At 50.8% G+C, this 22,386-nt stretch overlaps 1 protein-coding gene across 2 annotated transcripts in view; it reads left to right on the top strand.

The window, feature by feature from the left end:
- Nucleotides 1–22,386, top strand: part of PTPN6 (protein tyrosine phosphatase non-receptor type 6) — an 80,820-nt gene that overhangs the window by 38,640 nt on the left and 19,794 nt on the right. For both annotated transcript variants that reach the window (XM_075612646.1, XM_075612647.1), the window contains exons 4-13: nucleotides 2,116–2,296; nucleotides 4,760–4,876; nucleotides 5,015–5,128; nucleotides 5,736–5,832; nucleotides 6,234–6,313; nucleotides 6,494–6,643; nucleotides 7,019–7,153; nucleotides 7,482–7,636; nucleotides 7,868–7,935; nucleotides 9,347–9,498. In XM_075612646.1, the coding sequence (XP_075468761.1) occupies nucleotides 2,116–2,296; nucleotides 4,760–4,876; nucleotides 5,015–5,128; nucleotides 5,736–5,832; nucleotides 6,234–6,313; nucleotides 6,494–6,643; nucleotides 7,019–7,153; nucleotides 7,482–7,636; nucleotides 7,868–7,935; nucleotides 9,347–9,498 (1,249 nt within the window). The remainder of the gene's footprint in view (nucleotides 1–2,115; nucleotides 2,297–4,759; nucleotides 4,877–5,014; nucleotides 5,129–5,735; nucleotides 5,833–6,233; nucleotides 6,314–6,493; nucleotides 6,644–7,018; nucleotides 7,154–7,481; nucleotides 7,637–7,867; nucleotides 7,936–9,346; nucleotides 9,499–22,386) is intronic.

Raw genomic sequence — 22,386 nt, 5'->3', positions numbered from 1 at the left:
TAACACACTTCATCGTCCTGCAGACACACGCACTGTATCACACACAGACAGACACACACATACTTCATCACGTACGCACTCATATACAAAGTGGTTATATGGAGCAATAGGAGGCGATATTGAGAGAATGTATATGGCGCTATAAGGAGATGTTATATGGGACTATAGTGTAGGGAGCATATGGTGTAATAGAAGGAGTTATATATGAAGCGATAGGAGAATATATGGTTATATGGAGTACTAGGAGCGGTTATATGAGGCTCTAGGAGTTATATGGAGCAATTTGAAGGACGGTTTGAAGCCTACATAATAAAGATGCTATGTTGTCCATATACATATATATTGAGCATGTAACTAGTTAAAATAAGTAATTTAGTATGAAGTTAGAAATTATATTGGAAAATGATTAGCTGCCTCTGCAGAGATAAGGAGATAAATCAGTCTGAAGACGGGCGGGTGTAGAAATGCTTTGTGTGACTTAAGAAACGTGGTATGTTTAATTTCTGCTGAGTTGAATAGTATCCAGTATGGTCTTGTGTTTGGAAGCAAAGGTTAGTTAAATAGTTAGTAAGACAATACAATAGAGACGGGTCTTAAAAGATTAGGAACATAGTTAACTATAGTTACTTAGTGACAGAACCAAGAGGGTCTTCTAAATCACAGTAAATATTGCTAAATGAAGAAACCCTATTCTGATGTTGATGACTGACTAAGAAGATTGGGCTGACACTGAGAGAAACGGGTGATTGTTCTGTTAGGACTGTTTCAGGAAAATGTATAAAGATTGTATGTTGATTTATAGAATTCAGAATGATTTAACACCACCGAGCTAAGGATAACTAATCTGAGGATTCTCCCCTCCATAACCTAATTCTATCTGCCTGAATGGAGTAATAGGAGTTATAGGGAGGGGTAATATGGGGCAATAGGACGAGTTATAGGGAGGGGTTATATGGGGCAATAGGAGGAGTTATAGGGAGGGGTTATATGGGGCAATAGGAGGAGTTATAGGGAGGGGTTATATGGGGCAATAGGAGGAGTTATAGGGAGGGGTTATATGGGGCAATAGGAGGAGTTATAGGAAGGGGTTATATGGGGCAATAGAAGTAATAGGGAGGGGTTATATGGGGCAATAGGAGGAGTTATATGGGGCAATAGGAGGAGTAAAAGGGAGGGGTTATATGGGGCAATAGGAGGAGTTATAGGGAGGGGTTATATGGGGCAATAGGAGGAGTTATAGGGAGGGGTTATATGGGGCAATAGGAGGAGTTATAGGGAGGGGTTATATGGGGCAATAGGACGAGTTATAGGGAGGGGTTATATGGGGCAATAGGAGGAGTTATAGGGAGGGGTTATATGGGGCAATAGGAGGAGTTATAGGGAGGGGTTATATGGGGCAATAGGAGGAGTTATAGGGAGGGGTTTATTTGGGGCAATAGGAGGAGTTATAGGGAGGGTTTATATGGGACAATAGGATGAGTTATAGGGAGCTGTTATATGGGGCAATAGGAGGAGTTATAGGGATGGGTTATATGGAGCAATAGGAGGAGTTATAGAAAGCGGTTATATGGGGCAATAGGAGGATTTATAGGGAGCGGTTATACTGTATGGAGTAATCAGAGGAGTTATAGGGAGCGGTTATACTGTATGGAGTAATCAGAGGAGTTATAGGGAGCAGTTATATGAGGCAATAGGAGGAGTTATAGGGATTGGTTACTTTATATATGTATGTATATTTATTTATATATATACACTGTGTGTGTGTGTGTGTGTGTGTGTGTGTGTGTGTGTGTGTGTGTGTGTGTATATATATATATATATATATATATATATACCGGTGTATATACTGTCACGGCCCCTTTTATTCTCCAACATCTCCGATTTGTTTGGGTATTTTTTTTCGAATGCCACGCACTTCACCGCGTTCATGCCGCATTCATGCCGAGACAGCGCTAATACAATGCACGCGGCTTTAAATACCGGAACATGCCGCATCAAACACTGCATCTGCCCGCGGATTTCAGAGTTGCGCTGAAACGGCCGCACGAGGCTAAAGGCGGCCGCCACTGTATATATGCAGACACACTGCAGGTCTCAGTCCCTCTCTCCCCACAGCTGGTATCACGGCTTACTCTCGGGTGGGGACGCAGAGAAGCTGCTGCAGGAGAAGGGGGAGCCATGGACCTTCCTGGTGAGAGAGAGTCGCAGCAAACCGGGAGACTTTGTGATCTCCGTCCTGACCACAGAGCAGAAGGATGAGAAGTACAGAGTGACACACATCAAGATAATGTTCAAGGTACTGTATAAAGTGTGCTCATATATGCGTCTAACCCAGGGGCGGGCAACTCCAGTCCCCATGGGCCCCCAACAGGCCAGGTTTTCAGGATATCCCTGCTTCAGCACAGGTGGCTCAATCAGTGGCTCAGTCTTGAGGGTTGGCCACCCCTGGTCTAACCTCTTCCTTTGCAATTCTGTCTATATATACTGTATTACCAAATTGCAGACATGTTGATACTAAGAGGAACATTTGCAGGATTAAGTAAACATTCCGTTCTGTTCTCAATTAGTTTTTTAAAATGTGCTTATCGTTCCTTTTTTCATGCCGATGACGTCCTGAATGACGTCAGGTTGGGGCCGTTTTGTCTCACTGCACTGCCAGGAGGGTATAAATATTGGGTCATTTTAGTACTGTATGTGTGTATCTTGAAAAAGGTTACCAGGTGGGGGGGACCGACACGTCCGTTCCACTGTGAATGAAACCTAAATTATTTTAATTCAAAACGAGATTGCTGGACTATTTCTGTTAGATGTTCCTGATGCTATCCTCTATACACCTCGTTAAAACCAAAGCTTAGGAGGGTTGTCTCTACTGCGCATATGTATATATGGAAACAAACAAAAAGAGAAAAAGTATCCCACAAAAAGCACTAACAAGTTTATTTAAAGACACATCACAAAACATACAAACATAATAAAACACTCTCACATACCTCAAAAATATGGAAAAACAACATCATGCAACCTATAGTGGTGGAAAAGGTCCTAAGCTAAAGCCAGAAAAAAATATAATAAATATGTATAGATAACAGATATAATCTATTGACACATTGGTATCAGAGAGGTGAGGCACATGTAAGGCCTCAATTCTGTAGACCGGCCGGTCAACATAGGAAAAAACTACTCTGCTGAGAGTGCTAAATCCCAGACCTAGCTAAGGCCCAAACCCCTCACCAAGGATCCTGCTGCAGAATAAATATGCACAAGTAGAACTCTGCTGACATAACCAATGAGGGTAAACAGCAGGTCAATCCTAATATGAGGAAAGCAGAGAACACACAGACTGGCAGAATAAGTGTGTGCACAGAAATAGGATAATGAAACTATGTGCAAATACTCATGAAGGGCTGTTGGGAGAATGGAAAGGACTGCAGCAATGGGTGGATAAGTGTCGCGTCTGAACTCCACAAAGACGTGGGGTATACAGTCAATGAAGACAATACTTGGCCTCCCACTTAAAATCTTCTGACTGTAGCGAGGGCAGGTGAGTGGCAGCCCGGATAGGAGCAGGCAAGTTGCCAGTTCCTTCGTCGTCGCCGTCGGATGACGCGGATGACGTGAGTCACGTGGAGGCGCGGAGACGGAGAACAGGAAACACTGCCAGGTCGCCCAACCAAAGTATACCGGCGACTTCGTTTTTCACACATGGCTTCTCCATTTTGGCTTTATTTTTGTTAAATAAATCATGACACGGTGTAATATGTCGTGTTGTTGTTCATCTGAGGTTGTATTTACCTAATTTTAAGACCTGCTAAGGAACAGATGATTGTTGTTATGTCCTGATATGTAAAACCATAGAATTCAAAGAGGGCGTACTTTCTTTTTCACATGACTGGAGAGAGACAGAGAGAGATAATAAACAAGTTCCACTCCGCACTCAAACAAGGGGCCAAAACGTAATAAAAAATCCAATATATTATGTTATGGTGACATATCGGTGACACAAAATGTAAATATATTTTAAAAACTTGAAACGAGAGTAGGAGAACTGCCCGACCCAATGTTAAATAAGGAGAACCAAACCAGAGCTCTATATGATAAACAAAGTCCAGCCTCTGAAGTGTACACAAGGAAGACTTGGTGGGTTTCCTGCTGCTGCTCCGCCAGGGAGAATCCCCCAGCTACTGTATACTTCCAAATGTACTAAAACTGGGGGGCCGCAACATTTTCTGGGGGGCGCGCGGCGCTTACGGAGGCACCGGGCACTTCCCCACAACATTTCAATAAAATGCCGGGGTTGCGCGCGAGGCGTCTGTATGCCTCTTACCTGCTCTCCGGCGGCTTCTGGAAACGCGTCGCCATGACGCTGCGGATGCTGGAGAAAAGGTAAGGGTTGCGGGGGGGGGGGGGAGGCGTCGCGATGAAGGGGGAGAGGAGGCAGGTGGGCGCAAACAAAAAAACTTTGCACACCCCTGTACTAAAAAGTAGAAGAGCACCGTCGCCTGCAGAGTACACATTTTCAAGCCTGCTCCTCAGCCTGCCGCCCCGCAGTTTAGGGCAGCGTGCGCGGCACGCGAGGTATGATCGCTTTAATAGGATTACTGCAGTTTGCTTTTGAGCCGCACTGCGTCGCCGGCCGATTGTGGTATAATCACGGCCTTCGATCAGCAGCATTGCACAGAGATGTTTACCAGGCGGGGGCGCTGTGCTTATCCCTGTGCAGTGACAGAAATAACGTCACCGGCACCTCCTCTCTTCACAGGGCGAGAAATACACTCTGGGAGACTCTAAGAAATTTGATTCACTCACAGATCTGATTGAGGAGTACAAGAAAATTCACATAGAGGAGTCAACTGGGACCCGCGTGTTTCTGAAACAGGTGAGAGCTTCCCAGTGAGGGCACCACGGAGGGTGTGGGACAGGAGCTCTTTCTCTCACGCTCCCTCTCGCCTTTTCATGCTCCCGCTCTCACTCTCCTTTCATCTCTCCCCCCCCCCCTCCTCCATCTCTCTCCCAGCCGTATTATGCCACAACAATTAATGCAGCCGACATAGAGAATAGAGTGAAAGAATTAAACAAAACATCAAAGAAAGAGGAGGCAGTGAAGGCCGGATTCTGGGAGGAGTTTGATGTAAGTCACAGACACCTGTCCAGCTGTCCGTCTGTCATTCCCCATCTGTCCGTCTGTCATTCCCCATCTGTCTGTCTGTCATTCCCCCATCTGTCCGTCTGTCATTCCCCCATCTGTCCGTCTGTCATTCCCCCATCTGTCATTCCCCCATCTGTCCGTCTGTCATTCCCCCATCTGTCATTCCCCCATCTGTCCGTCTGTCATTCCCCATCTGTCTGTCTGACATTCCCCAGTTGTCCGTCTGTCATTCCCCCATCTGTCCGTCTGTCATTCCCCCATCTGTCATTCCCCCATCTGTCCGTCTGTCATTCCCCCATCTGTCCGTCTGTCATTCCCCATCTGTCCGTCTGTCATTCCCCCATCTGTCCGTCTGTCATTCCCCCATCTGTCCGTCTGTCTGTCATTTTTTCTCCTCCTCCCCTATTTCTCTCACTTTCCGTCACTTCCCCTTTTCTCTCTCTTTTTCGACCTCTTTCATACCCCCCTCTCTGTTTCCTCCCCCCTCTCCGTTTCCTCTGCCACTCCATTTATTGCTCCCCCCTCTCCCTTTCTCTCTCCCTCCCCCTCTCTTACTCTCTCCCCAAGCTTCTTTCTTTCGCTCCTGCAGAGTCTTCAGAAGCAGGAATCCACGTTACAATACGAGAGGAAGGAGGGACAGAGACCAGAGAACAAAAGCAAAAACCGCTACAAGAACATCCTACCTTGTGAGTGAACTTGTGACCTCAACCTGACCCCAACGTTGACCCTGTGACCTCAACCCTGATCCCAACTTTGAAAACTGAAGTATTATGCCCCAACCCTAACAATGACCTTATCCCCAACTGTGACTTAAACCAGACCCCAACCCAGTGACCAAAACCTCTTTCTCCCTCTCCTGGCTTCCCCTCTCTATCCCCATCCCTCTCCTCCTCCCTATCCCTCCATCCCTATCTTCGTCTATGCCTCCACCCCCTCCTTCTTTCTATCCATCTATCCCTCCATTCTCTCCATTCATATCATCCCCTCTATCTCTCCACCCCCATTCCTCCCATCCCTCCATCCCTCCCCTCCTCTCTATCCTTCCATCCGGCTCCTCTTCTTGTTTTCTCTCTCCACCTCTTTGCAGTTGATCATTCCAGGGTTATACTAAAATGTGCAGACAGGAACATCCCCGGCGCCGACTACATCAACGCCAATTATGTGACGGTGAGAGGCTGGGAAGCTACTCAAAGGGATATAATGGGAAAGACTGGGAGATAGTGTGACGAACTCGGGAATCTGTACCCCTGGAAGTGGCTGGGAAGAAAAAGGGTACTGGGATATACTGGTGGAAGTGGGAGATGTAATGAAACAGTTTGTTCCCCTCTCCCTTTCTTCTCCGCGCAGAACCAGCTTGTGGGGGCCGGGGACGCCGCAAAATGTTTCATCGCGTCTCAGGGCTGCCTGAACACGACCACAGGGGACTTCTGGGAGATGGTTTGGCAGGACAGGAGCCGAGTCATTGTGATGACCACCATGGAAGTAGAAAAGGGCCGGGTGAGGGGCCACGTCTGTCTGTGTATATCTGTTTACCTGTCTGAGAGATGTGTGCCTGTGTGTGTGTGTACATGTCTGTGTGTGTACCCATCTGTTTGTGTTCCTGTCTGAGTGTATGTACCAGTCTGTATGTATGTACCCGTCTGTGTATATGTACCCGTCTGTGTATATGTACCTGTCTGTGTATACTGTATGTACCCGTCTTTGTGTGTGTGTACCCGTCTGTGTGTGTATGAACCCATTTGTGCGAGTTTCTCTCTCCATCTCCCATCCTATCTCTTTCTCCATCCTATCTCTCACTGCTGGTCTTTCTACCTTCTTCTTTCTTGCCGTTTCCTCCCTATCCTGATCTCCATCCCTCTCCCTCCCTCTCAGAGTAAGTGTGTCCCTTACTGGCCGGAGGCAGAGGCCAGTGGGAAGGAGTTTGGAAGGTTCTGGGTGGAATTGCACAGTGTACATGAAGCCATCGAGTATAAATTCCGGTCTCTCTGCATATCACCGCTGGAAGACGTGAGTATCAGAGACCCCAAACCCAATCAGCAGGGGGTATATATATATATATATATATATATGTGTGTGTGTTTATATAACAGCGGCAGATATTGGAGTGTCTACCCCCTACTTCTTTCAGCAAGTCATGATCTCTATCTCATTGAGTCAGGGTCAAGGTTTCACTCTCTATGTGACACAGTCTTGATCTCACTCGCGCTCTGTCAGGGTCTCTCTCAGTAAATCCAGGTCTCCATCTCTCTGAGTCAGTCTCTCTTAGTGAGTCAGTCCCCTCCACTTCTCTTGCTGTGTGAGGTCCATGCGAGTCCCGTGTACACTGTGTTCTCAGCGTGATAATGTCCGGGATATCGCTCACTATCAGTACAAGAGTTGGCCGGATCATGGGGTTCCCAGTGATCCTGGGGGAGTCATCGGCTTCCTGTCAGAAGTCAACCGCATGCAGGACAGTATCCCTGAGGCTGGGCCCATCGTCGTGCACTGCAGGTAACCCTCGGCTGACTTCTGACCCCATCATCCCTATTTCTGAAACCCCCTGAACCCTGACCTCACAAACTCTAGTGTTGACTCCAATTTACTGAATGCTGAGCCCATAGGCCATAAGTTCCTTAACTGTGTCCATGACTCCTTCAACTCTGACGCCTGAATTCTCCTCTGCGGTATTTCTAGCCCTATTTGCCCCTCCTCCTCGTAACCTCTGACCTCTCCCCCTTGCAGTGCTGGGATTGGCCGTACAGGAACTATCATAGCTATTGACATGTTGCTGGATATGATTAACATGAAAGGTGAGAAAATCCAAGGGGAATGTGCGGTACGTCTAACGCCTTCACTATCATCCTCCCCGTCACACCGTCACTATCATCCTCCCCGTCACACCGTCACTATCATCCTCCCCGTCACACCGTCACTATCATCCTCCCCGTCACACCGTCACTATCATCCTCCCCGTCACACCGTCACTATCATCCTCCTGTCACTACGTCACTATCATCCTCCTGTCACTACGTCACTTCCATCCCCCTGTCACTACGTCACTATCATCCTCCTGTCACTACGTCACTTCCATCCTCCTGTCACTACGTCACTATCATCCTCCTGTCACTACGTCACTTCCATCCTCCTGTCACTACGTCACTATCATCCTCCCCGTCACACCGTCACTATCATCCTCCCCGTCACACCGTCACTATCATCCTCCTGTCACTACGTCACTATCATCCTCCTGTCACACTCACACCGTCACTATCATCCTCCCGTCACACTCACACCGTCACTATCATCCTCCTGTCACACTCACAGTCACTATCATCCTCCTATCACACTCACACGTCACTATCATCCTCCTGTCACACGCACACCGTCACTATTATCCTCCCGTCACACTCACACCGTCACTATCATCCTCCCGTCACACTCACACCGTCACTATCATCCTCCCCGTCACACCGTCACTATCATCCTCCCGTCACACCGTCACTATCATCCTCCCGTCACACCGTCACTATCATCCTCCCGTCACACCGTCACTATCATCCTTCTGTCAGACGGTCACTATCATCCTCCTGTCACACGCACACCGTCACTATCATCCTGCTGCCGCACTCACACCATCACTATCATCCTCCTGTCACACTCACACTCACATGTCACTATCATCCTCCTGTCACACTCACATGTCACAATCATCCTCCTGTCACACTCACATGTCACTATCATCCTCCTGTCACACTCACATGTCACTATCATCCTCCTGTCACACTCATACCGTCACTATCATCCTCCTGTCACACTCACACCTTCACTATCATCCTCCCGTCACACTCACGCCTTCACTATCATCCTCCCGTCACACTCACGCCGTCACCATCATCCTCCTGTCACACTCACGCCGTCACTATCATCCTCCTGTCACACTCGCACCGTCACTATCATCCTCCTGTCACACTTACACCGTCACTCTCACACTCCTGCCACTCGCACTGTCACTCTCACACTCCTGCCACTCGCACTGTCACTATCACATTCCTGTCACACTCACACCGTCACTACCATCACTAATCTATCTCTCACTGCCACCATCACGCTCGCTCTCTGTCCATTCTCTCCATCTGTCTCCAGCTTTATCTCTCCCGTTATTCCCTTTCTCCCATCAATCTACCCCTTCTCTCCCACATCCCCCGTCTGTTCTCCCCCTAGGTCTAGACAGTGATATAGACGTGCAGAAGACCATACAGATGGTGCGATCCCAGCGCTCCGGGATGGTGCAGACAGAGGCTCAGTACAAGTTCATTTACTCGGCCATTGCGCAGTTCATTGAGACGTCCAAACACAAGCTGAAGGCAATGGAGGTACCGTAGCTGAAGGGTCGGGGCGGGAGCAAGGGGGGAACACGGGGACGGTGTGGGGTGCAAAAGGGGGGCATGGGAGGGATCAACTTGGGGAGGCACAGGGGCTGACCAAAGGGGGGCTCAGAGAGGCAGCAAAGAGGAGCACTGTGGGTGGGTGACCACGGGGGGATTGTGTTGGATAGAGGGACATGAGGACAAGCAAAGCGGAAGCTAAAGGGATTACTGGGGGAGAGAGAGGCGGGTGAGACAGTGAGCAGTAATAAAGGGATTACTGGGGGAGAGAGGCGGGTGAGACAGTGAGCAGTAATAAAGGGATTACTGGGGGAGAGAGAGGTGGGTGAGACAGTGAGCAGTAATAAAGGGATTACTGGGGGAGAGAGAGGTGGGTGAGACAGTGAGCAGTAATAAAGGGATTACTGGGGGAGAGAGAGGTGGGTGAGACAGTGAGCAGTAATAAAGGGATTACTGGGGGAGAGAGAGGCGGGTGACACAGTGAGCAGTAATAAAGGGATTACTGGGGGAGAGAGAGGCGGGTGACACAGTGAGCAGTAATAAAGGGATTACTGGGGGAGAGAGGCGGGTGACACAGTGAGCAGTAATAAAGGGATTACTGGGGGAGAGAGGCGGGTGACACAGTGAGCAGTAATAAAGGGATTACTGGGGGAGAGAGAGGCGGGTGACACAGTGAGCAGTAATAAAGGGATTACTCGGGGAGAGAGAGGCGGGTGAGACAGTGAGCAGTAATAAAGGGATTACCGGGGGAAAGAGAGGCGGGTGACACAGTGAGCAGTAATAAAGTGATTACTGGGGGAGAGAGAGGCGGGTGACACAGTGAGCAGTAATAAAGGGATTACTGGGGGAGAGAGAGGCGGGTGACACAGTGAGCAGTAATAAAGGGATTACTGGGGGAGAGAGAGGCGGGTGAGACAGTGAGCAGTAATAAAGGGATTACTGGGGGAGAGAGAGGCGGGTGAGACAGTGAGCAGTAATAAAGGGATTACCGGGGGAGAGAGAGGCGGGTGAGACAGTGAGCAGTAATAAAGGGATTACTGGGGGAGAGAGAGGTGGGTGAGACAGTGAGCAGTAATAAAGGGATTACTGGGGGAGAGAGAGGCGGGTGAGACAGTGAGCAGTAATAAAGGGATTACTGGGGGAGAGAGAGGTGGGTGAGACAGTGAGCAGTAATAAAGGGATTACTGGGGGAGAGAGGGGCGGGTGACACAGTGAGCAGTAATAAAGGGATTACTGGGGGAGAGAGAGGCGGGTGACACAGTGAGCAGTAATAAAGGGATTACTGGGGGAGAGAGGCGGGTGAGACAGTGAGCAGTAATAAAGGGATTACCGGGGGAGAGAGGCGGGTGAGACAGTGAGCAGTAATAAAGGGATTACCGGGGGAGAGAGAGGCGGGTGAGACAGTGAGCAGTAATAAAGGGATTACTGGGGGAGAGAGAGGTAGGTGAGACAGTGAGCAGTAATAAAGGGATTACTGGGGGAGAGAGAGGTGGGTGAGACAGTGAGCAGTAATAAAGGGATTACTGGGGGAGAGAGAGGTGGGTGAGACAGTGAGCAGTAATAAAGGGATTACTGGGGGAGAGGCGGGTGAGACAGTGAGCAGTAATAAAGGGATTACTGGGGGAGAGAGAGGCGGGTGACACAGTGAGCAGTAATAAAGGGATTACTGGGGGAGAGAGGCGGGTGAGACAGTGAGCAGTAATAAAGGGATTACTGGGGGAGAGAGGCGGGTGAGACAGTGAGCAGTAATAAAGGGATTACTGGGGGAGAGAGGCGGGTGAGACAGTGAGCAGTAATAAAGGGATTACTGGGGGAGAGAGGCGGGTGAGACAGTGAGCAGTAATAAAGGGATTACTGGGGGAGAGAGGCGGGTGAGACAGTGAGCAGTAATAAAGGGATTACTGGGGGAGAGAGAGGCGGGTGAGACAGTGAGCAGTAATAAAGGGATTACTGGGGGAGAGAGAGGTGGGTGAGACAGTGAGCAGTAATAAAGGGATTACTGGGGGAGAGAGAGGTGGGTGAGACAGTGAGCAGTAATAAAGGGATTACTGGGGGAGAGAGAGGTGGGTGAGACAGTGAGCAGTAATAAAGGGATTACTGGGGGAGAGAGAGGCGGGTGACACAGTGAGCAGTAATAAAGGGATTACTGGGGGAGAGAGGCGGGTGACACAGTGAGCAGTAATAAAGGGATTACTGGGGGAGAGAGAGGCGGGTGACACAGTGAGCAGTAATAAAGGGATTACTGGGGGAGAGAGAGGCGGGTGACACAGTGAGCAGTAATAAAGGGATTACTGGGGGAGAGAGGCGGGTGAGACAGTGAGCAGTAATAAAGGGATTACCGGGGGAGAGAGGCGGGTGAGACAGTGAGCAGTAATAAAGGGATTACCGGGGGAGAGAGAGGCGGGTGAGACAGTGAGCAGTAATAAAGGGATTACTGGGGGAGAGAGAGGTAGGTGAGACAGTGAGCAGTAATAAAGGGATTACTGGGGGAGAGAGAGGTGGGTGAGACAGTGAGCAGTAATAAAGGGATTACTGGGGGAGAGAGAGGTGGGTGAGACAGTGAGCAGTAATAAAGGGATTACTGGGTGAGAGAGGCGGGTGACACAGTGAGCAGTAATAAAGGGATTACTGGGGGAGAGGCGGGTGAGACAGTGAGCAGTAATAAAGGGATTACTGGGGGAGAGAGAGGCGGGTGACACAGTGAGCAGTAATAAAGGGATTACTGGGGGAGAGAGGCGGGTGAGACAGTGAGCAGTAATAAAGGGATTACTGGGGGAGAGAGGCGGGTGAGACAGTGAGCAGTAATAAAGGGATTACTGGGGGAGAGAGGCGGGTGAGACAGTGAGCAGTAATAAAGGGATTACTGGGGGAGAGAGGCGGGTGAGACAGTGAGCAGTAATAAAGGGATTACTGGGGGAGAGAGGCGGGTGAGACAGTGAGCAGTAATAAAGGGATTACTGGGGGAGAGAGAGGCGGGTGAGACAGTGAGCAGTAATAAAGGGATTACTGGGGGAGAGAGAGGCGGGTGAGACAGTGAGCAGTAATAAAGGGATTACTGGGGGAGAGAGAGGTGGGTGAGACAGTGAGCAGTAATAAAGGGATTACTGGGGGAGAGAGAGGTGGGTGAGACAGTGAGCAGTAATAAAGGGATTACTGGGGGAGAGAGAGGTGGGTGAGACAGTGAGCAGTAATAAAGGGATTACTGGGGGAGAGAGAGGCGGGTGACACAGTGAGCAGTAATAAAGGGATTACTGGGGGAGAGAGAGGCGGGTGACACAGTGAGCAGTAATAAAGGGATTACTGGGGGAGAGAGGCGGGTGACACAGTGAGCAGTAATAAAGGGATTACTGGGGGAGAGAGGCGGGTGACACAGTGAGCAGTAATAAAGGGATTACTGGGGGAGAGAGAGGCGGGTGACACAGTGAGCAGTAATAAAGGGATTACTCGGGGAGAGAGAGGCGGGTGAGACAGTGAGCAGTAATAAAGGGATTACCGGGGGAAAGAGAGGCGGGTGACACAGTGAGCAGTAATAAAGTGATTACTGGGGGAGAGAGAGGCGGGTGACACAGTGAGCAGTAATAAAGGGATTACTGGGGGAGAGAGAGGCGGGTGACACAGTGAGCAGTAATAAAGGGATTACTGGGGGAGAGAGAGGCGGGTGAGACAGTGAGCAGTAATAAAGGGATTACTGGGGGAGAGAGAGGCGGGTGAGACAGTGAGCAGTAATAAAGGGATTACCGGGGGAGAGAGAGGCGGGTGAGACAGTGAGCAGTAATAAAGGGATTACTGGGGGAGAGAGAGGTGGGTGAGACAGTGAGCAGTAATAAAGGGATTACTGGGGGAGAGAGAGGCGGGTGACACAGTGAGCAGTAATAAAGGGATTACTGGGGGAGAGAGAGGCGGGTGAGACAGTGAGCAGTAATAAAGGGATTACTGGGGGAGAGAGAGGCGGGTGAGACAGTGAGCAGTAATAAAGGGATTACTGGGGGAGAGAGAGGTGGGTGAGACAGTGAGCAGTAATAAAGGGATTACTGGGGGAGAGAGAGGCGGGTGACACAGTGAGCAGTAATAAAGGGATTACTGGGGGAGAGAGAGGCGGGTGACACAGTGAGCAGTAATAAAGGGATTACTGGGGGAGAGAGGCGGGTGAGACAGTGAGCAGTAATAAAGGGATTACCGGGGGAGAGAGGCGGGTGAGACAGTGAGCAGTAATAAAGGGATTACCGGGGGAGAGAGAGGCGGGTGAGACAGTGAGCAGTAATAAAGGGATTACTGGGGGAGAGAGAGGTAGGTGAGACAGTGAGCAGTAATAAAGGGATTACTGGGGGAGAGAGAGGTGGGTGAGACAGTGAGCAGTAATAAAGGGATTACTGGGGGAGAGAGAGGTGGGTGAGACAGTGAGCAGTAATAAAGGGATTACTGGGTGAGAGAGGCGGGTGACACAGTGAGCAGTAATAAAGGGATTACTGGGGGAGAGGCGGGTGAGACAGTGAGCAGTAATAAAGGGATTACTGGGGGAGAGAGAGGCGGGTGACACAGTGAGCAGTAATAAAGGGATTACTGGGGGAGAGAGGCGGGTGAGACAGTGAGCAGTAATAAAGGGATTACTGGGGGAGAGAGGCGGGTGAGACAGTGAGCAGTAATAAAGGGATTACTGGGGGAGAGAGGCGTACTGGGGGAGAGAGAGGCGGGTGAGACAGTGAGCAGTAATAAAGGGATTACTGGGGGAGAGAGAGGCGGGTGAGACAGTGAGCAGTAATAAAGGGATTACTGGGGGAGAGAGAGTCGGGTGAGACAGTGAGCAGTAATAAAGGGATTACTGGGGGAGAGAGAGGCGGGTGAGACAGTGAGCAGTAATAAAGGGATTACTGGGGGAGAGAGAGGCGGGTGAGACAGTGAGCAGTAATAAAGGGATTACTGGGGGAGAGAGAGGCGGGTGACACAGTGAGCAGTAATAAAGGGATTACTGGGGGAGAGAGAGGCGGGTGACACAGTGAGCAGTAATAAAGGGATTACTGGGGGAGAGAGAGGCGGGTGAGACAGTGAGCAGTAATAAAGGGATTACTGGGGGAGAGAGAGGTGGGTGACACAGTGAGCAGTAATAAAGGGATTACTGGGGGAGAGAGGCGGGTGAGACAGTGAGCAGTAATAAAGGGATTACTGGGGGAGAGAGAGGCGGGTGAGACAGTGAGCAGTACTAAAGGGATTACTGGGGGAGAGAGAGGTGGGTGAGACAGTGAGCAGTAATAAAGGGATTACTGGGGGAGAGAGAGGTGGGTGAGACAGTGAGCAGTAATAAAGGGATTACCGGGGGAGAGAGGTGGGTGAGACAGTGAGCAGTAATAAAGGGATTACCGGGGGAGAGAGGCGGGTGAGACAGTGAGCAGTAATAAAGGGATTACTCGGGGAGAGAGAGGCGGGTGAGACAGTGAGCAGTAATAAAGGGATTACTGGGGGAGAGAGGTGGGTGAGACAGTGAGCAGTAATAAAGGGATTACTGGGGGAGAGAGAGGCGGGTGACACAGTGAGCAGTAATAAAGGGATTACTGGGGGAGAGAGAGGCGGGTGAGACAGTGAGCAGTAATAAAGGGATTACTGGGGGAGAGAGGCGGGTGAGACAGTGAGCAGTAATAAAGGGATTACTGGGGGAGAGAGGTGGGTGAGACAGTGAGCAGTAATAAAGGGATTACTGGGGGAGAGAGGCGGGTGACACAGTGAGCAGTAATAAAGGGATTACCGGGGGAGAGAGGTGGGTGAGACAGTGAGCAGTAATAAAGGGATTACCGGGGGAGAGAGGCGGGTGAGACAGTGAGCAGTAATAAAGGGATTACCGGGGGAGAGAGAGGCGGGTGAGACAGTGAGCAGTAATAAAGGGATTACTGGGGGAGAGAGAGGTGGGTGAGACAGTGAGCAGTAATAAAGGGATTACTGGGGGAGAGAGAGGCGGGTGACACAGTGAGCAGTAATAAAGGGATTACTGGGGGAGAGAGAGGCGGGTGACACAGTGAGCAGTAATAAAGGGATTACTGGGGGAGAGAGGCGGGTGACACAGTGAGCAGTAATAAAGGGATTACTGGGGGAGAGAGGCGGGTGACACAGTGAGTAGTAATAAAGGGATTACCGGGGGAGAGAGAGGCGGGTGACACAGTGAGCAGTAATAAAGGGATTACTGGGGGAGAGGCGGGTGAGACAGTGAGCAGTAATAAAGGGATTACTGGGGGAGAGAGAGGCGGGTGAGACAGTGAGCAGTAATAAAGGGATTACTGGGGGAGAGAGAGGCGGGTGACACAGTGAGCAGTAATAAAGGGATTACTGGGGGAGAGAGAGGCGGGTGACACAGTGAGCAGTAATAAAGGGATTACCGGGGGAGAGAGGCGGGCGAGACAGTGAGCAGTAATAAAGGGATTACCGGGGGAGAGAGAGGCGGGTGACACAGTGAGCAGTAATAAAGTGATTACTGGGGGAGAGAGAGGCGGGTGACACAGTGAGCAGTAACAAAGGGATTACTGGGGGAGAGAGAGGCGGGTGACACAGTGAGCAGTAATAAAGGGATTACTGGGGGAGAGAGAGGCGGGTGAGACAGTGAGCAGTAATAAAGGGATTACTGGGGGAGAGAGAGGCGGGTGAGACAGTGAGCAGTAATAAAGGGATTACCGGGGGAGAGAAAGGCGGGTGAGACAGTGAGCAGTAATAAAGGGATTACTGGGGGAGAGAGAGGTGGGTGAGACAGTGAGCAGTAATAAAGGGATTACTGGGTGAGAGAGGCGGGTGACACAGTGAGCAGTAATAAAGGGATTACTGGGGGAGAGGCGGGTGAGACAGTGAGCAGTAATAAAGGGATTACTGGGGGAGAGAGAGGCGGGTGACACAGTGAGCAGTAATAAAGGGATTACTGGGGGAGAGAGGCGGGTGAGACAGTGAGCAGTAATAAAGGGATTACTGGGGGAGAGAGGCGGGTGAGACAGTGAGCAGTAATAAAGGGATTACTGGGGGAGAGAGGCGGGTGAGACAGTGAGCAGTAATAAAGGGATTACTGGGGGAGAGAGGTGGGTGAGACAGTGAGCAGTAATAAAGGGATTACTGGGGGAGAGAGGCGGGTGAGACAGTGAGCAGTAATAAAGGGATTACTGGGGGAGAGAGAGGCGGGTAAGACAGTGAGCAGTAATAAAGGGATTACTGGGGGAGAGAGAGGTGGGTGAGACAGTGAGCAGTAATAAAGGGATTACTGGGGGAGAGAGAGGTGGGTGAGACAGTGAGCAGTAATAAAGGGATTACTGGGGGAGAGAGAGGTGGGTGAGACAGTGAGCAGTAATAAAGGGATTACTGGGGGAGAGAGAGGCGGGTGACACAGTGAGCAGTAATAAAGGGATTACTGGGGGAGAGAGAGGCGGGTGACACAGTGAGCAGTAATAAAGGGATTACTGGGGGAGAGAGGCGGGTGACACAGTGAGCAGTAATAAAGGGATTACTGGGGGAGAGAGGCGGGTGACACAGTGAGCAGTAATAAAGGGATTACTGGGGGAGAGAGAGGCGGGTGACACAGTGAGCAGTAATAAAGGGATTACTCGGGGAGAGAGAGGCGGGTGAGACAGTGAGCAGTAATAAAGGGATTACCGGGGGAAAGAGAGGCGGGTGACACAGTGAGCAGTAATAAAGTGATTACTGGGGGAGAGAGAGGCGGGTGACACAGTGAGCAGTAATAAAGGGATTACTGGGGGAGAGAGAGGCGGGTGACACAGTGAGCAGTAATAAAGGGATTACTGGGGGAGAGAGAGGCGGGTGAGACAGTGAGCAGTAATAAAGGGATTACTGGGGGAGAGAGAGGCGGGTGAGACAGTGAGCAGTAATAAAGGGATTACCGGGGGAGAGAGAGGCGGGTGAGACAGTGAGCAGTAATAAAGGGATTACTGGGGGAGAGAGAGGTGGGTGAGACAGTGAGCAGTAATAAAGGGATTACTGGGGGAGAGAGAGGCGGGTGACACAGTGAGCAGTAATAAAGGGATTACTGGGGGAGAGAGAGGCGGGTGAGACAGTGAGCAGTAATAAAGGGATTACTGGGGGAGAGAGAGGCGGGTGAGACAGTGAGCAGTAATAAAGGGATTACTGGGGGAGAGAGAGGCGGGTGAGACAGTGAGCAGTAATAAAGGGATTACTGGGGGAGAGAGAGGCGGGTGACACAGTGAGCAGTAATAATGGGATTACTGGGGGAGAGAGAGGCGGGTGACACAGTGAGCAGTAATAAAGGGATTACTGGGGGAGAGAGGCGGGTGAGACAGTGAGCAGTAATAAAGGGATTACCGGGGGAGAGAGGCGGGTGAGACAGTGAGCAGTAATAAAGGGATTACCGGGGGAGAGAGAGGCGGGTGAGACAGTGAGCAGTAATAAAGGGATTACTGGGGGAGAGAGAGGTAGGTGAGACAGTGAGCAGTAATAAAGGGATTACTGGGGGAGAGAGAGGTGGGTGAGACAGTGAGCAGTAATAAAGGGATTACTGGGGGAGAGAGAGGTGGGTGAGACAGTGAGCAGTAATAAAGGGATTACTGGGTGAGAGAGGCGGGTGACACAGTGAGCAGTAATAAAGGGATTACTGGGGGAGAGGCGGGTGAGACAGTGAGCAGTAATAAAGGGATTACTGGGGGAGAGAGAGGCGGGTGACACAGTGAGCAGTAATAAAGGGATTACTGGGGGAGAGAGGCGGGTGAGACAGTGAGCAGTAATAAAGGGATTACTGGGGGAGAGAGGCGGGTGAGACAGTGAGCAGTAATAAAGGGATTACTGGGGGAGAGAGGCGTACTGGGGGAGAGAGAGGCGGGTGAGACAGTGAGCAGTAATAAAGGGATTACTGGGGGAGAGAGAGGCGGGTGAGACAGTGAGCAGTAATAAAGGGATTACTGGGGGAGAGAGAGGCGGGTGAGACAGTGAGCAGTAATAAAGGGATTACTGGGGGAGAGAGAGGCGGGTGACACAGTGAGCAGTAATAAAGGGATTACTGGGGGAGAGAGAGGCGGGTGACACAGTGAGCAGTAATAAAGGGATTACTGGGGGAGAGAGGCGGGTGAGACAGTGAGCAGTAATAAAGGGATTACCGGGGGAGAGAGGCGGGTGAGACAGTGAGCAGTAATAAAGGGATTACCGGGGGAGAGAGAGGCGGGTGAGACAGTGAGCAGTAATAAAGGGATTACTGGGGGAGAGAGAGGTAGGTGAGACAGTGAGCAGTAATAAAGGGATTACTGGGGGAGAGAGAGGTGGGTGAGACAGTGAGCAGTAATAAAGGGATTACCGGGGGAGAGAGAGGCGGGTGAGACAGTGAGCAGTAATAAAGGGATTACTGGGGGAGAGAGAGGTGGGTGAGACAGTGAGCAGTAATAAAGGGATTACTGGGTGAGAGAGGCGGGTGACACAGTGAGCAGTAATAAAGGGATTACTGGGGGAGAGGCGGGTGAGACAGTGAGCAGTAATAAAGGGATTACTGGGGGAGAGAGAGGCGGGTGACACAGTGAGCAGTAATAAAGGGATTACTGGGGGAGAGAGGCGGGTGAGACAGTGAGCAGTAATAAAGGGATTACTGGGGGAGAGAGGCGGGTGAGACAGTGAGCAGTAATAAAGGGATTACTGGGGGAGAGAGGCGTACTGGGGGAGAGAGAGGCGGGTGAGACAGTGAGCAGTAATAAAGGGATTACTGGGGGAGAGAGAGGCGGGTGAGACAGTGAGCAGTAATAAAGGGATTACTGGGGGAGAGAGAGTCGGGTGAGACAGTGAGCAGTAATAAAGGGATTACTGGGGGAGAGAGAGGCGGGTGAGACAGTGAGCAGTAATAAAGGGATTACTGGGGGAGAGAGAGGCGGGTGACACAGTGAGCAGTAATAAAGGGATTACTGGGGGAGAGAGAGGCGGGTGACACAGTGAGCAGTAATAAAGGGATTACTGGGGGAGAGAGAGGCGGGTGAGACAGTGAGCAGTAATAAAGGGATTACTGGGGGAGAGAGAGGCGGGTGACACAGTGAGCAGTAATAAAGGGATTACTGGGGGAGAGAGGCGGGTGAGACAATGAGCAGTAATAAAGGGATTACTGGGGGAGAGAGGTGGGTGAGACAGTGAGCAGTAATAAAGGGATTACTGGGGGAGAGAGGCGGGTGAGACAGTGAGCAGTAATAAAGGGATTACTGGGGGAGAGAGAGGCGGGTGAGACAGTGAGCAGTAATAAAGGGATTACTGGGGGAGAGAGGTGGGTGACACAGTGAGCAGTAATAAAGGGATTACTGGGGGAGAGAGGCGGGTGAGACAGTGAGCAGTAATAAAGGGATTACTGGGGGAGAGAGAGGTGGGTGACACAGTGAGCAGTAATAAAGGGATTACTGGGGGAGAGAGGCGGGTGAGACAGTGAGCAGTAATAAAGGGATTACTGGGGGAGAGAGAGGCGGGTGAGACAGTGAGCAGTACTAAAGGGATTACTGGGGGAGAGAGAGGTGGGTGAGACAGTGAGCAGTAATAAAGGGATTACTGGGGGAGAGAGAGGTGGGTGAGACAGTGAGCAGTAATAAAGGGATTACCGGGGGAGAGAGGTGGGTGAGACAGTGAGCAGTAATAAAGGGATTACCGGGGGAGAGAGGCGGGTGAGACAGTGAGCAGTAATAAAGGGATTACTCGGGGAGAGAGAGGCGGGTGAGACAGTGAGCAGTAATAAAGGGATTACTGGGGGAGAGAGGTGGGTGAGACAGTGAGCAGTAATAAAGGGATTACTGGGGGAGAGAGAGGCGGGTGACACAGTGAGCAGTAATAAAGGGATTACTGGGGGAGAGAGAGGCGGGTGAGACAGTGAGCAGTAATAAAGGGATTACTGGGGGAGAGAGGCGGGTGAGACAGTGAGCAGTAATAAAGGGATTACTGGGGGAGAGAGGTGGGTGAGACAGTGAGCAGTAATAAAGGGATTACTGGGGGAGAGAGGCGGGTGACACAGTGAGCAGTAATAAAGGGATTACCGGGGGAGAGAGGTGGGTGAGACAGTGAGCAGTAATAAAGGGATTACCGGGGGAGAGAGGCGGGTGAGACAGTGAGCAGTAATAAAGGGATTACCGGGGGAGAGAGAGGCGGGTGAGACAGTGAGCAGTAATAAAGGGATTACTGGGGGAGAGAGAGGTGGGTGAGACAGTGAGCAGTAATAAAGGGATTACTGGGGGAGAGAGAGGCGGGTGACACAGTGAGCAGTAATAAAGGGATTACTGGGGGAGAGAGAGGCGGGTGACACAGTGAGCAGTAATAAAGGGATTACTGGGGGAGAGAGGCGGGTGACACAGTGAGCAGTAATAAAGGGATTACTGGGGGAGAGAGGCGGGTGACACAGTGAGTAGTAATAAAGGGATTACCGGGGGAGAGAGAGGCGGGTGACACAGTGAGCAGTAATAAAGGGATTACTGGGGGAGAGGCGGGTGAGACAGTGAGCAGTAATAAAGGGATTACTGGGGGAGAGAGAGGCGGGTGAGACAGTGAGCAGTAATAAAGGGATTACTGGGGGAGAGAGAGGCGGGTGACACAGTGAGCAGTAATAAAGGGATTACTGGGGGAGAGAGAGGCGGGCGACACAGTGAGCAGTAATAAAGGGATTACCGGGGGAGAGAGGCGGGCGAGACAGTGAGCAGTAATAAAGGGATTACCGGGGGAGAGAGAGGCGGGTGACACAGTGAGCAGTAATAAAGTGATTACTGGGGGAGAGAGAGGCGGGTGACACAGTGAGCAGTAACAAAGGGATTACTGGGGGAGAGAGAGGCGGGTGACACAGTGAGCAGTAATAAAGGGATTACTGGGGGAGAGAGAGGCGGGTGAGACAGTGAGCAGTAATAAAGGGATTACTGGGGGAGAGAGAGGCGGGTGAGACAGTGAGCAGTAATAAAGGGATTACCGGGGGAGAGAAAGGCGGGTGAGACAGTGAGCAGTAATAAAGGGATTACTGGGGGAGAGAGAGGTGGGTGAGACAGTGAGCAGTAATAAAGGGATTACTGGGGGAGAGAGAGGCGGGTGACACAGTGAGCAGTAATAAAGGGATTACTGGGGGAGAGAGAGGCGGGTGAGACAGTGAGCAGTAATAAAGGGATTACTGGGGGAGAGAGAGGCGGGTGAGACAGTGAGCAGTAATAAAGGGATTACTGGGGGAGAGAGAGGTGGGTGAGACAGTGAGCAGTAATAAAGGGATTACTGGGGGAGAGAGAGGCGGGTGACACAGTGAGCAGTAATAAAGGGATTACTGGGGGAGAGAGAGGCGGGTGACACAGTGAGCAGTAATAAAGGGATTACTGGGGGAGAGAGAGGCGGGTGACACAGTGAGCAGTAATAAAGGGATTACTGGGGGAGAGAGGCGGGTGAGACAGTGAGCAGTAATAAAGGGATTACCGGGGGAGAGAGGCGGGTGAGACAGTGAGCAGTAATAAAGGGATTACCGGGGGAGAGAGAGGCGGGTGAGACAGTGAGCAGTAATAAAGGGATTACTGGGGGAGAGAGAGGTGGGTGAGACAGTGAGCAGTAATAAAGGGATTACTGGGGGAGAGAGAGGTGGGTAAAACAGTGAGCAGTAATAAAGGGATTACTGGGGGAGAGAGAGGTGGGTGAGACAGTGAGCAGTAATAAAGGGATTACTGGGTGAGAGAGGCGGGTGACACAGAGATGAAGTAATAAAGGGATTACTGGGGGAGAGGCGGGTGAGACAGTGAGCAGTAATAAAGGGATTACTGGGGGAGAGAGAGGTGGGTGAGACAGTGAGCAGTAATAAAGGGATTACTGGGGGAGAGAGAGGCGGGTGACACAGTGAGCAGTAATAAAGGGATTACTGGGGGAGAGAGGTGGGTGACACAGTGAGCAGTAATAAAGGGATTACTGGGGGAGAGA

The sequence above is a fragment of the Ascaphus truei genome, chromosome 8 (genome assembly GCF_040206685.1).
Source record: "Ascaphus truei isolate aAscTru1 chromosome 8, aAscTru1.hap1, whole genome shotgun sequence".
Lineage (NCBI taxonomy): Eukaryota > Metazoa > Chordata > Amphibia > Anura > Ascaphidae > Ascaphus > Ascaphus truei.
Note: the sequence above shows the minus strand (reverse complement) of the source record. Positions and strands in the feature narration are given on the sequence as shown.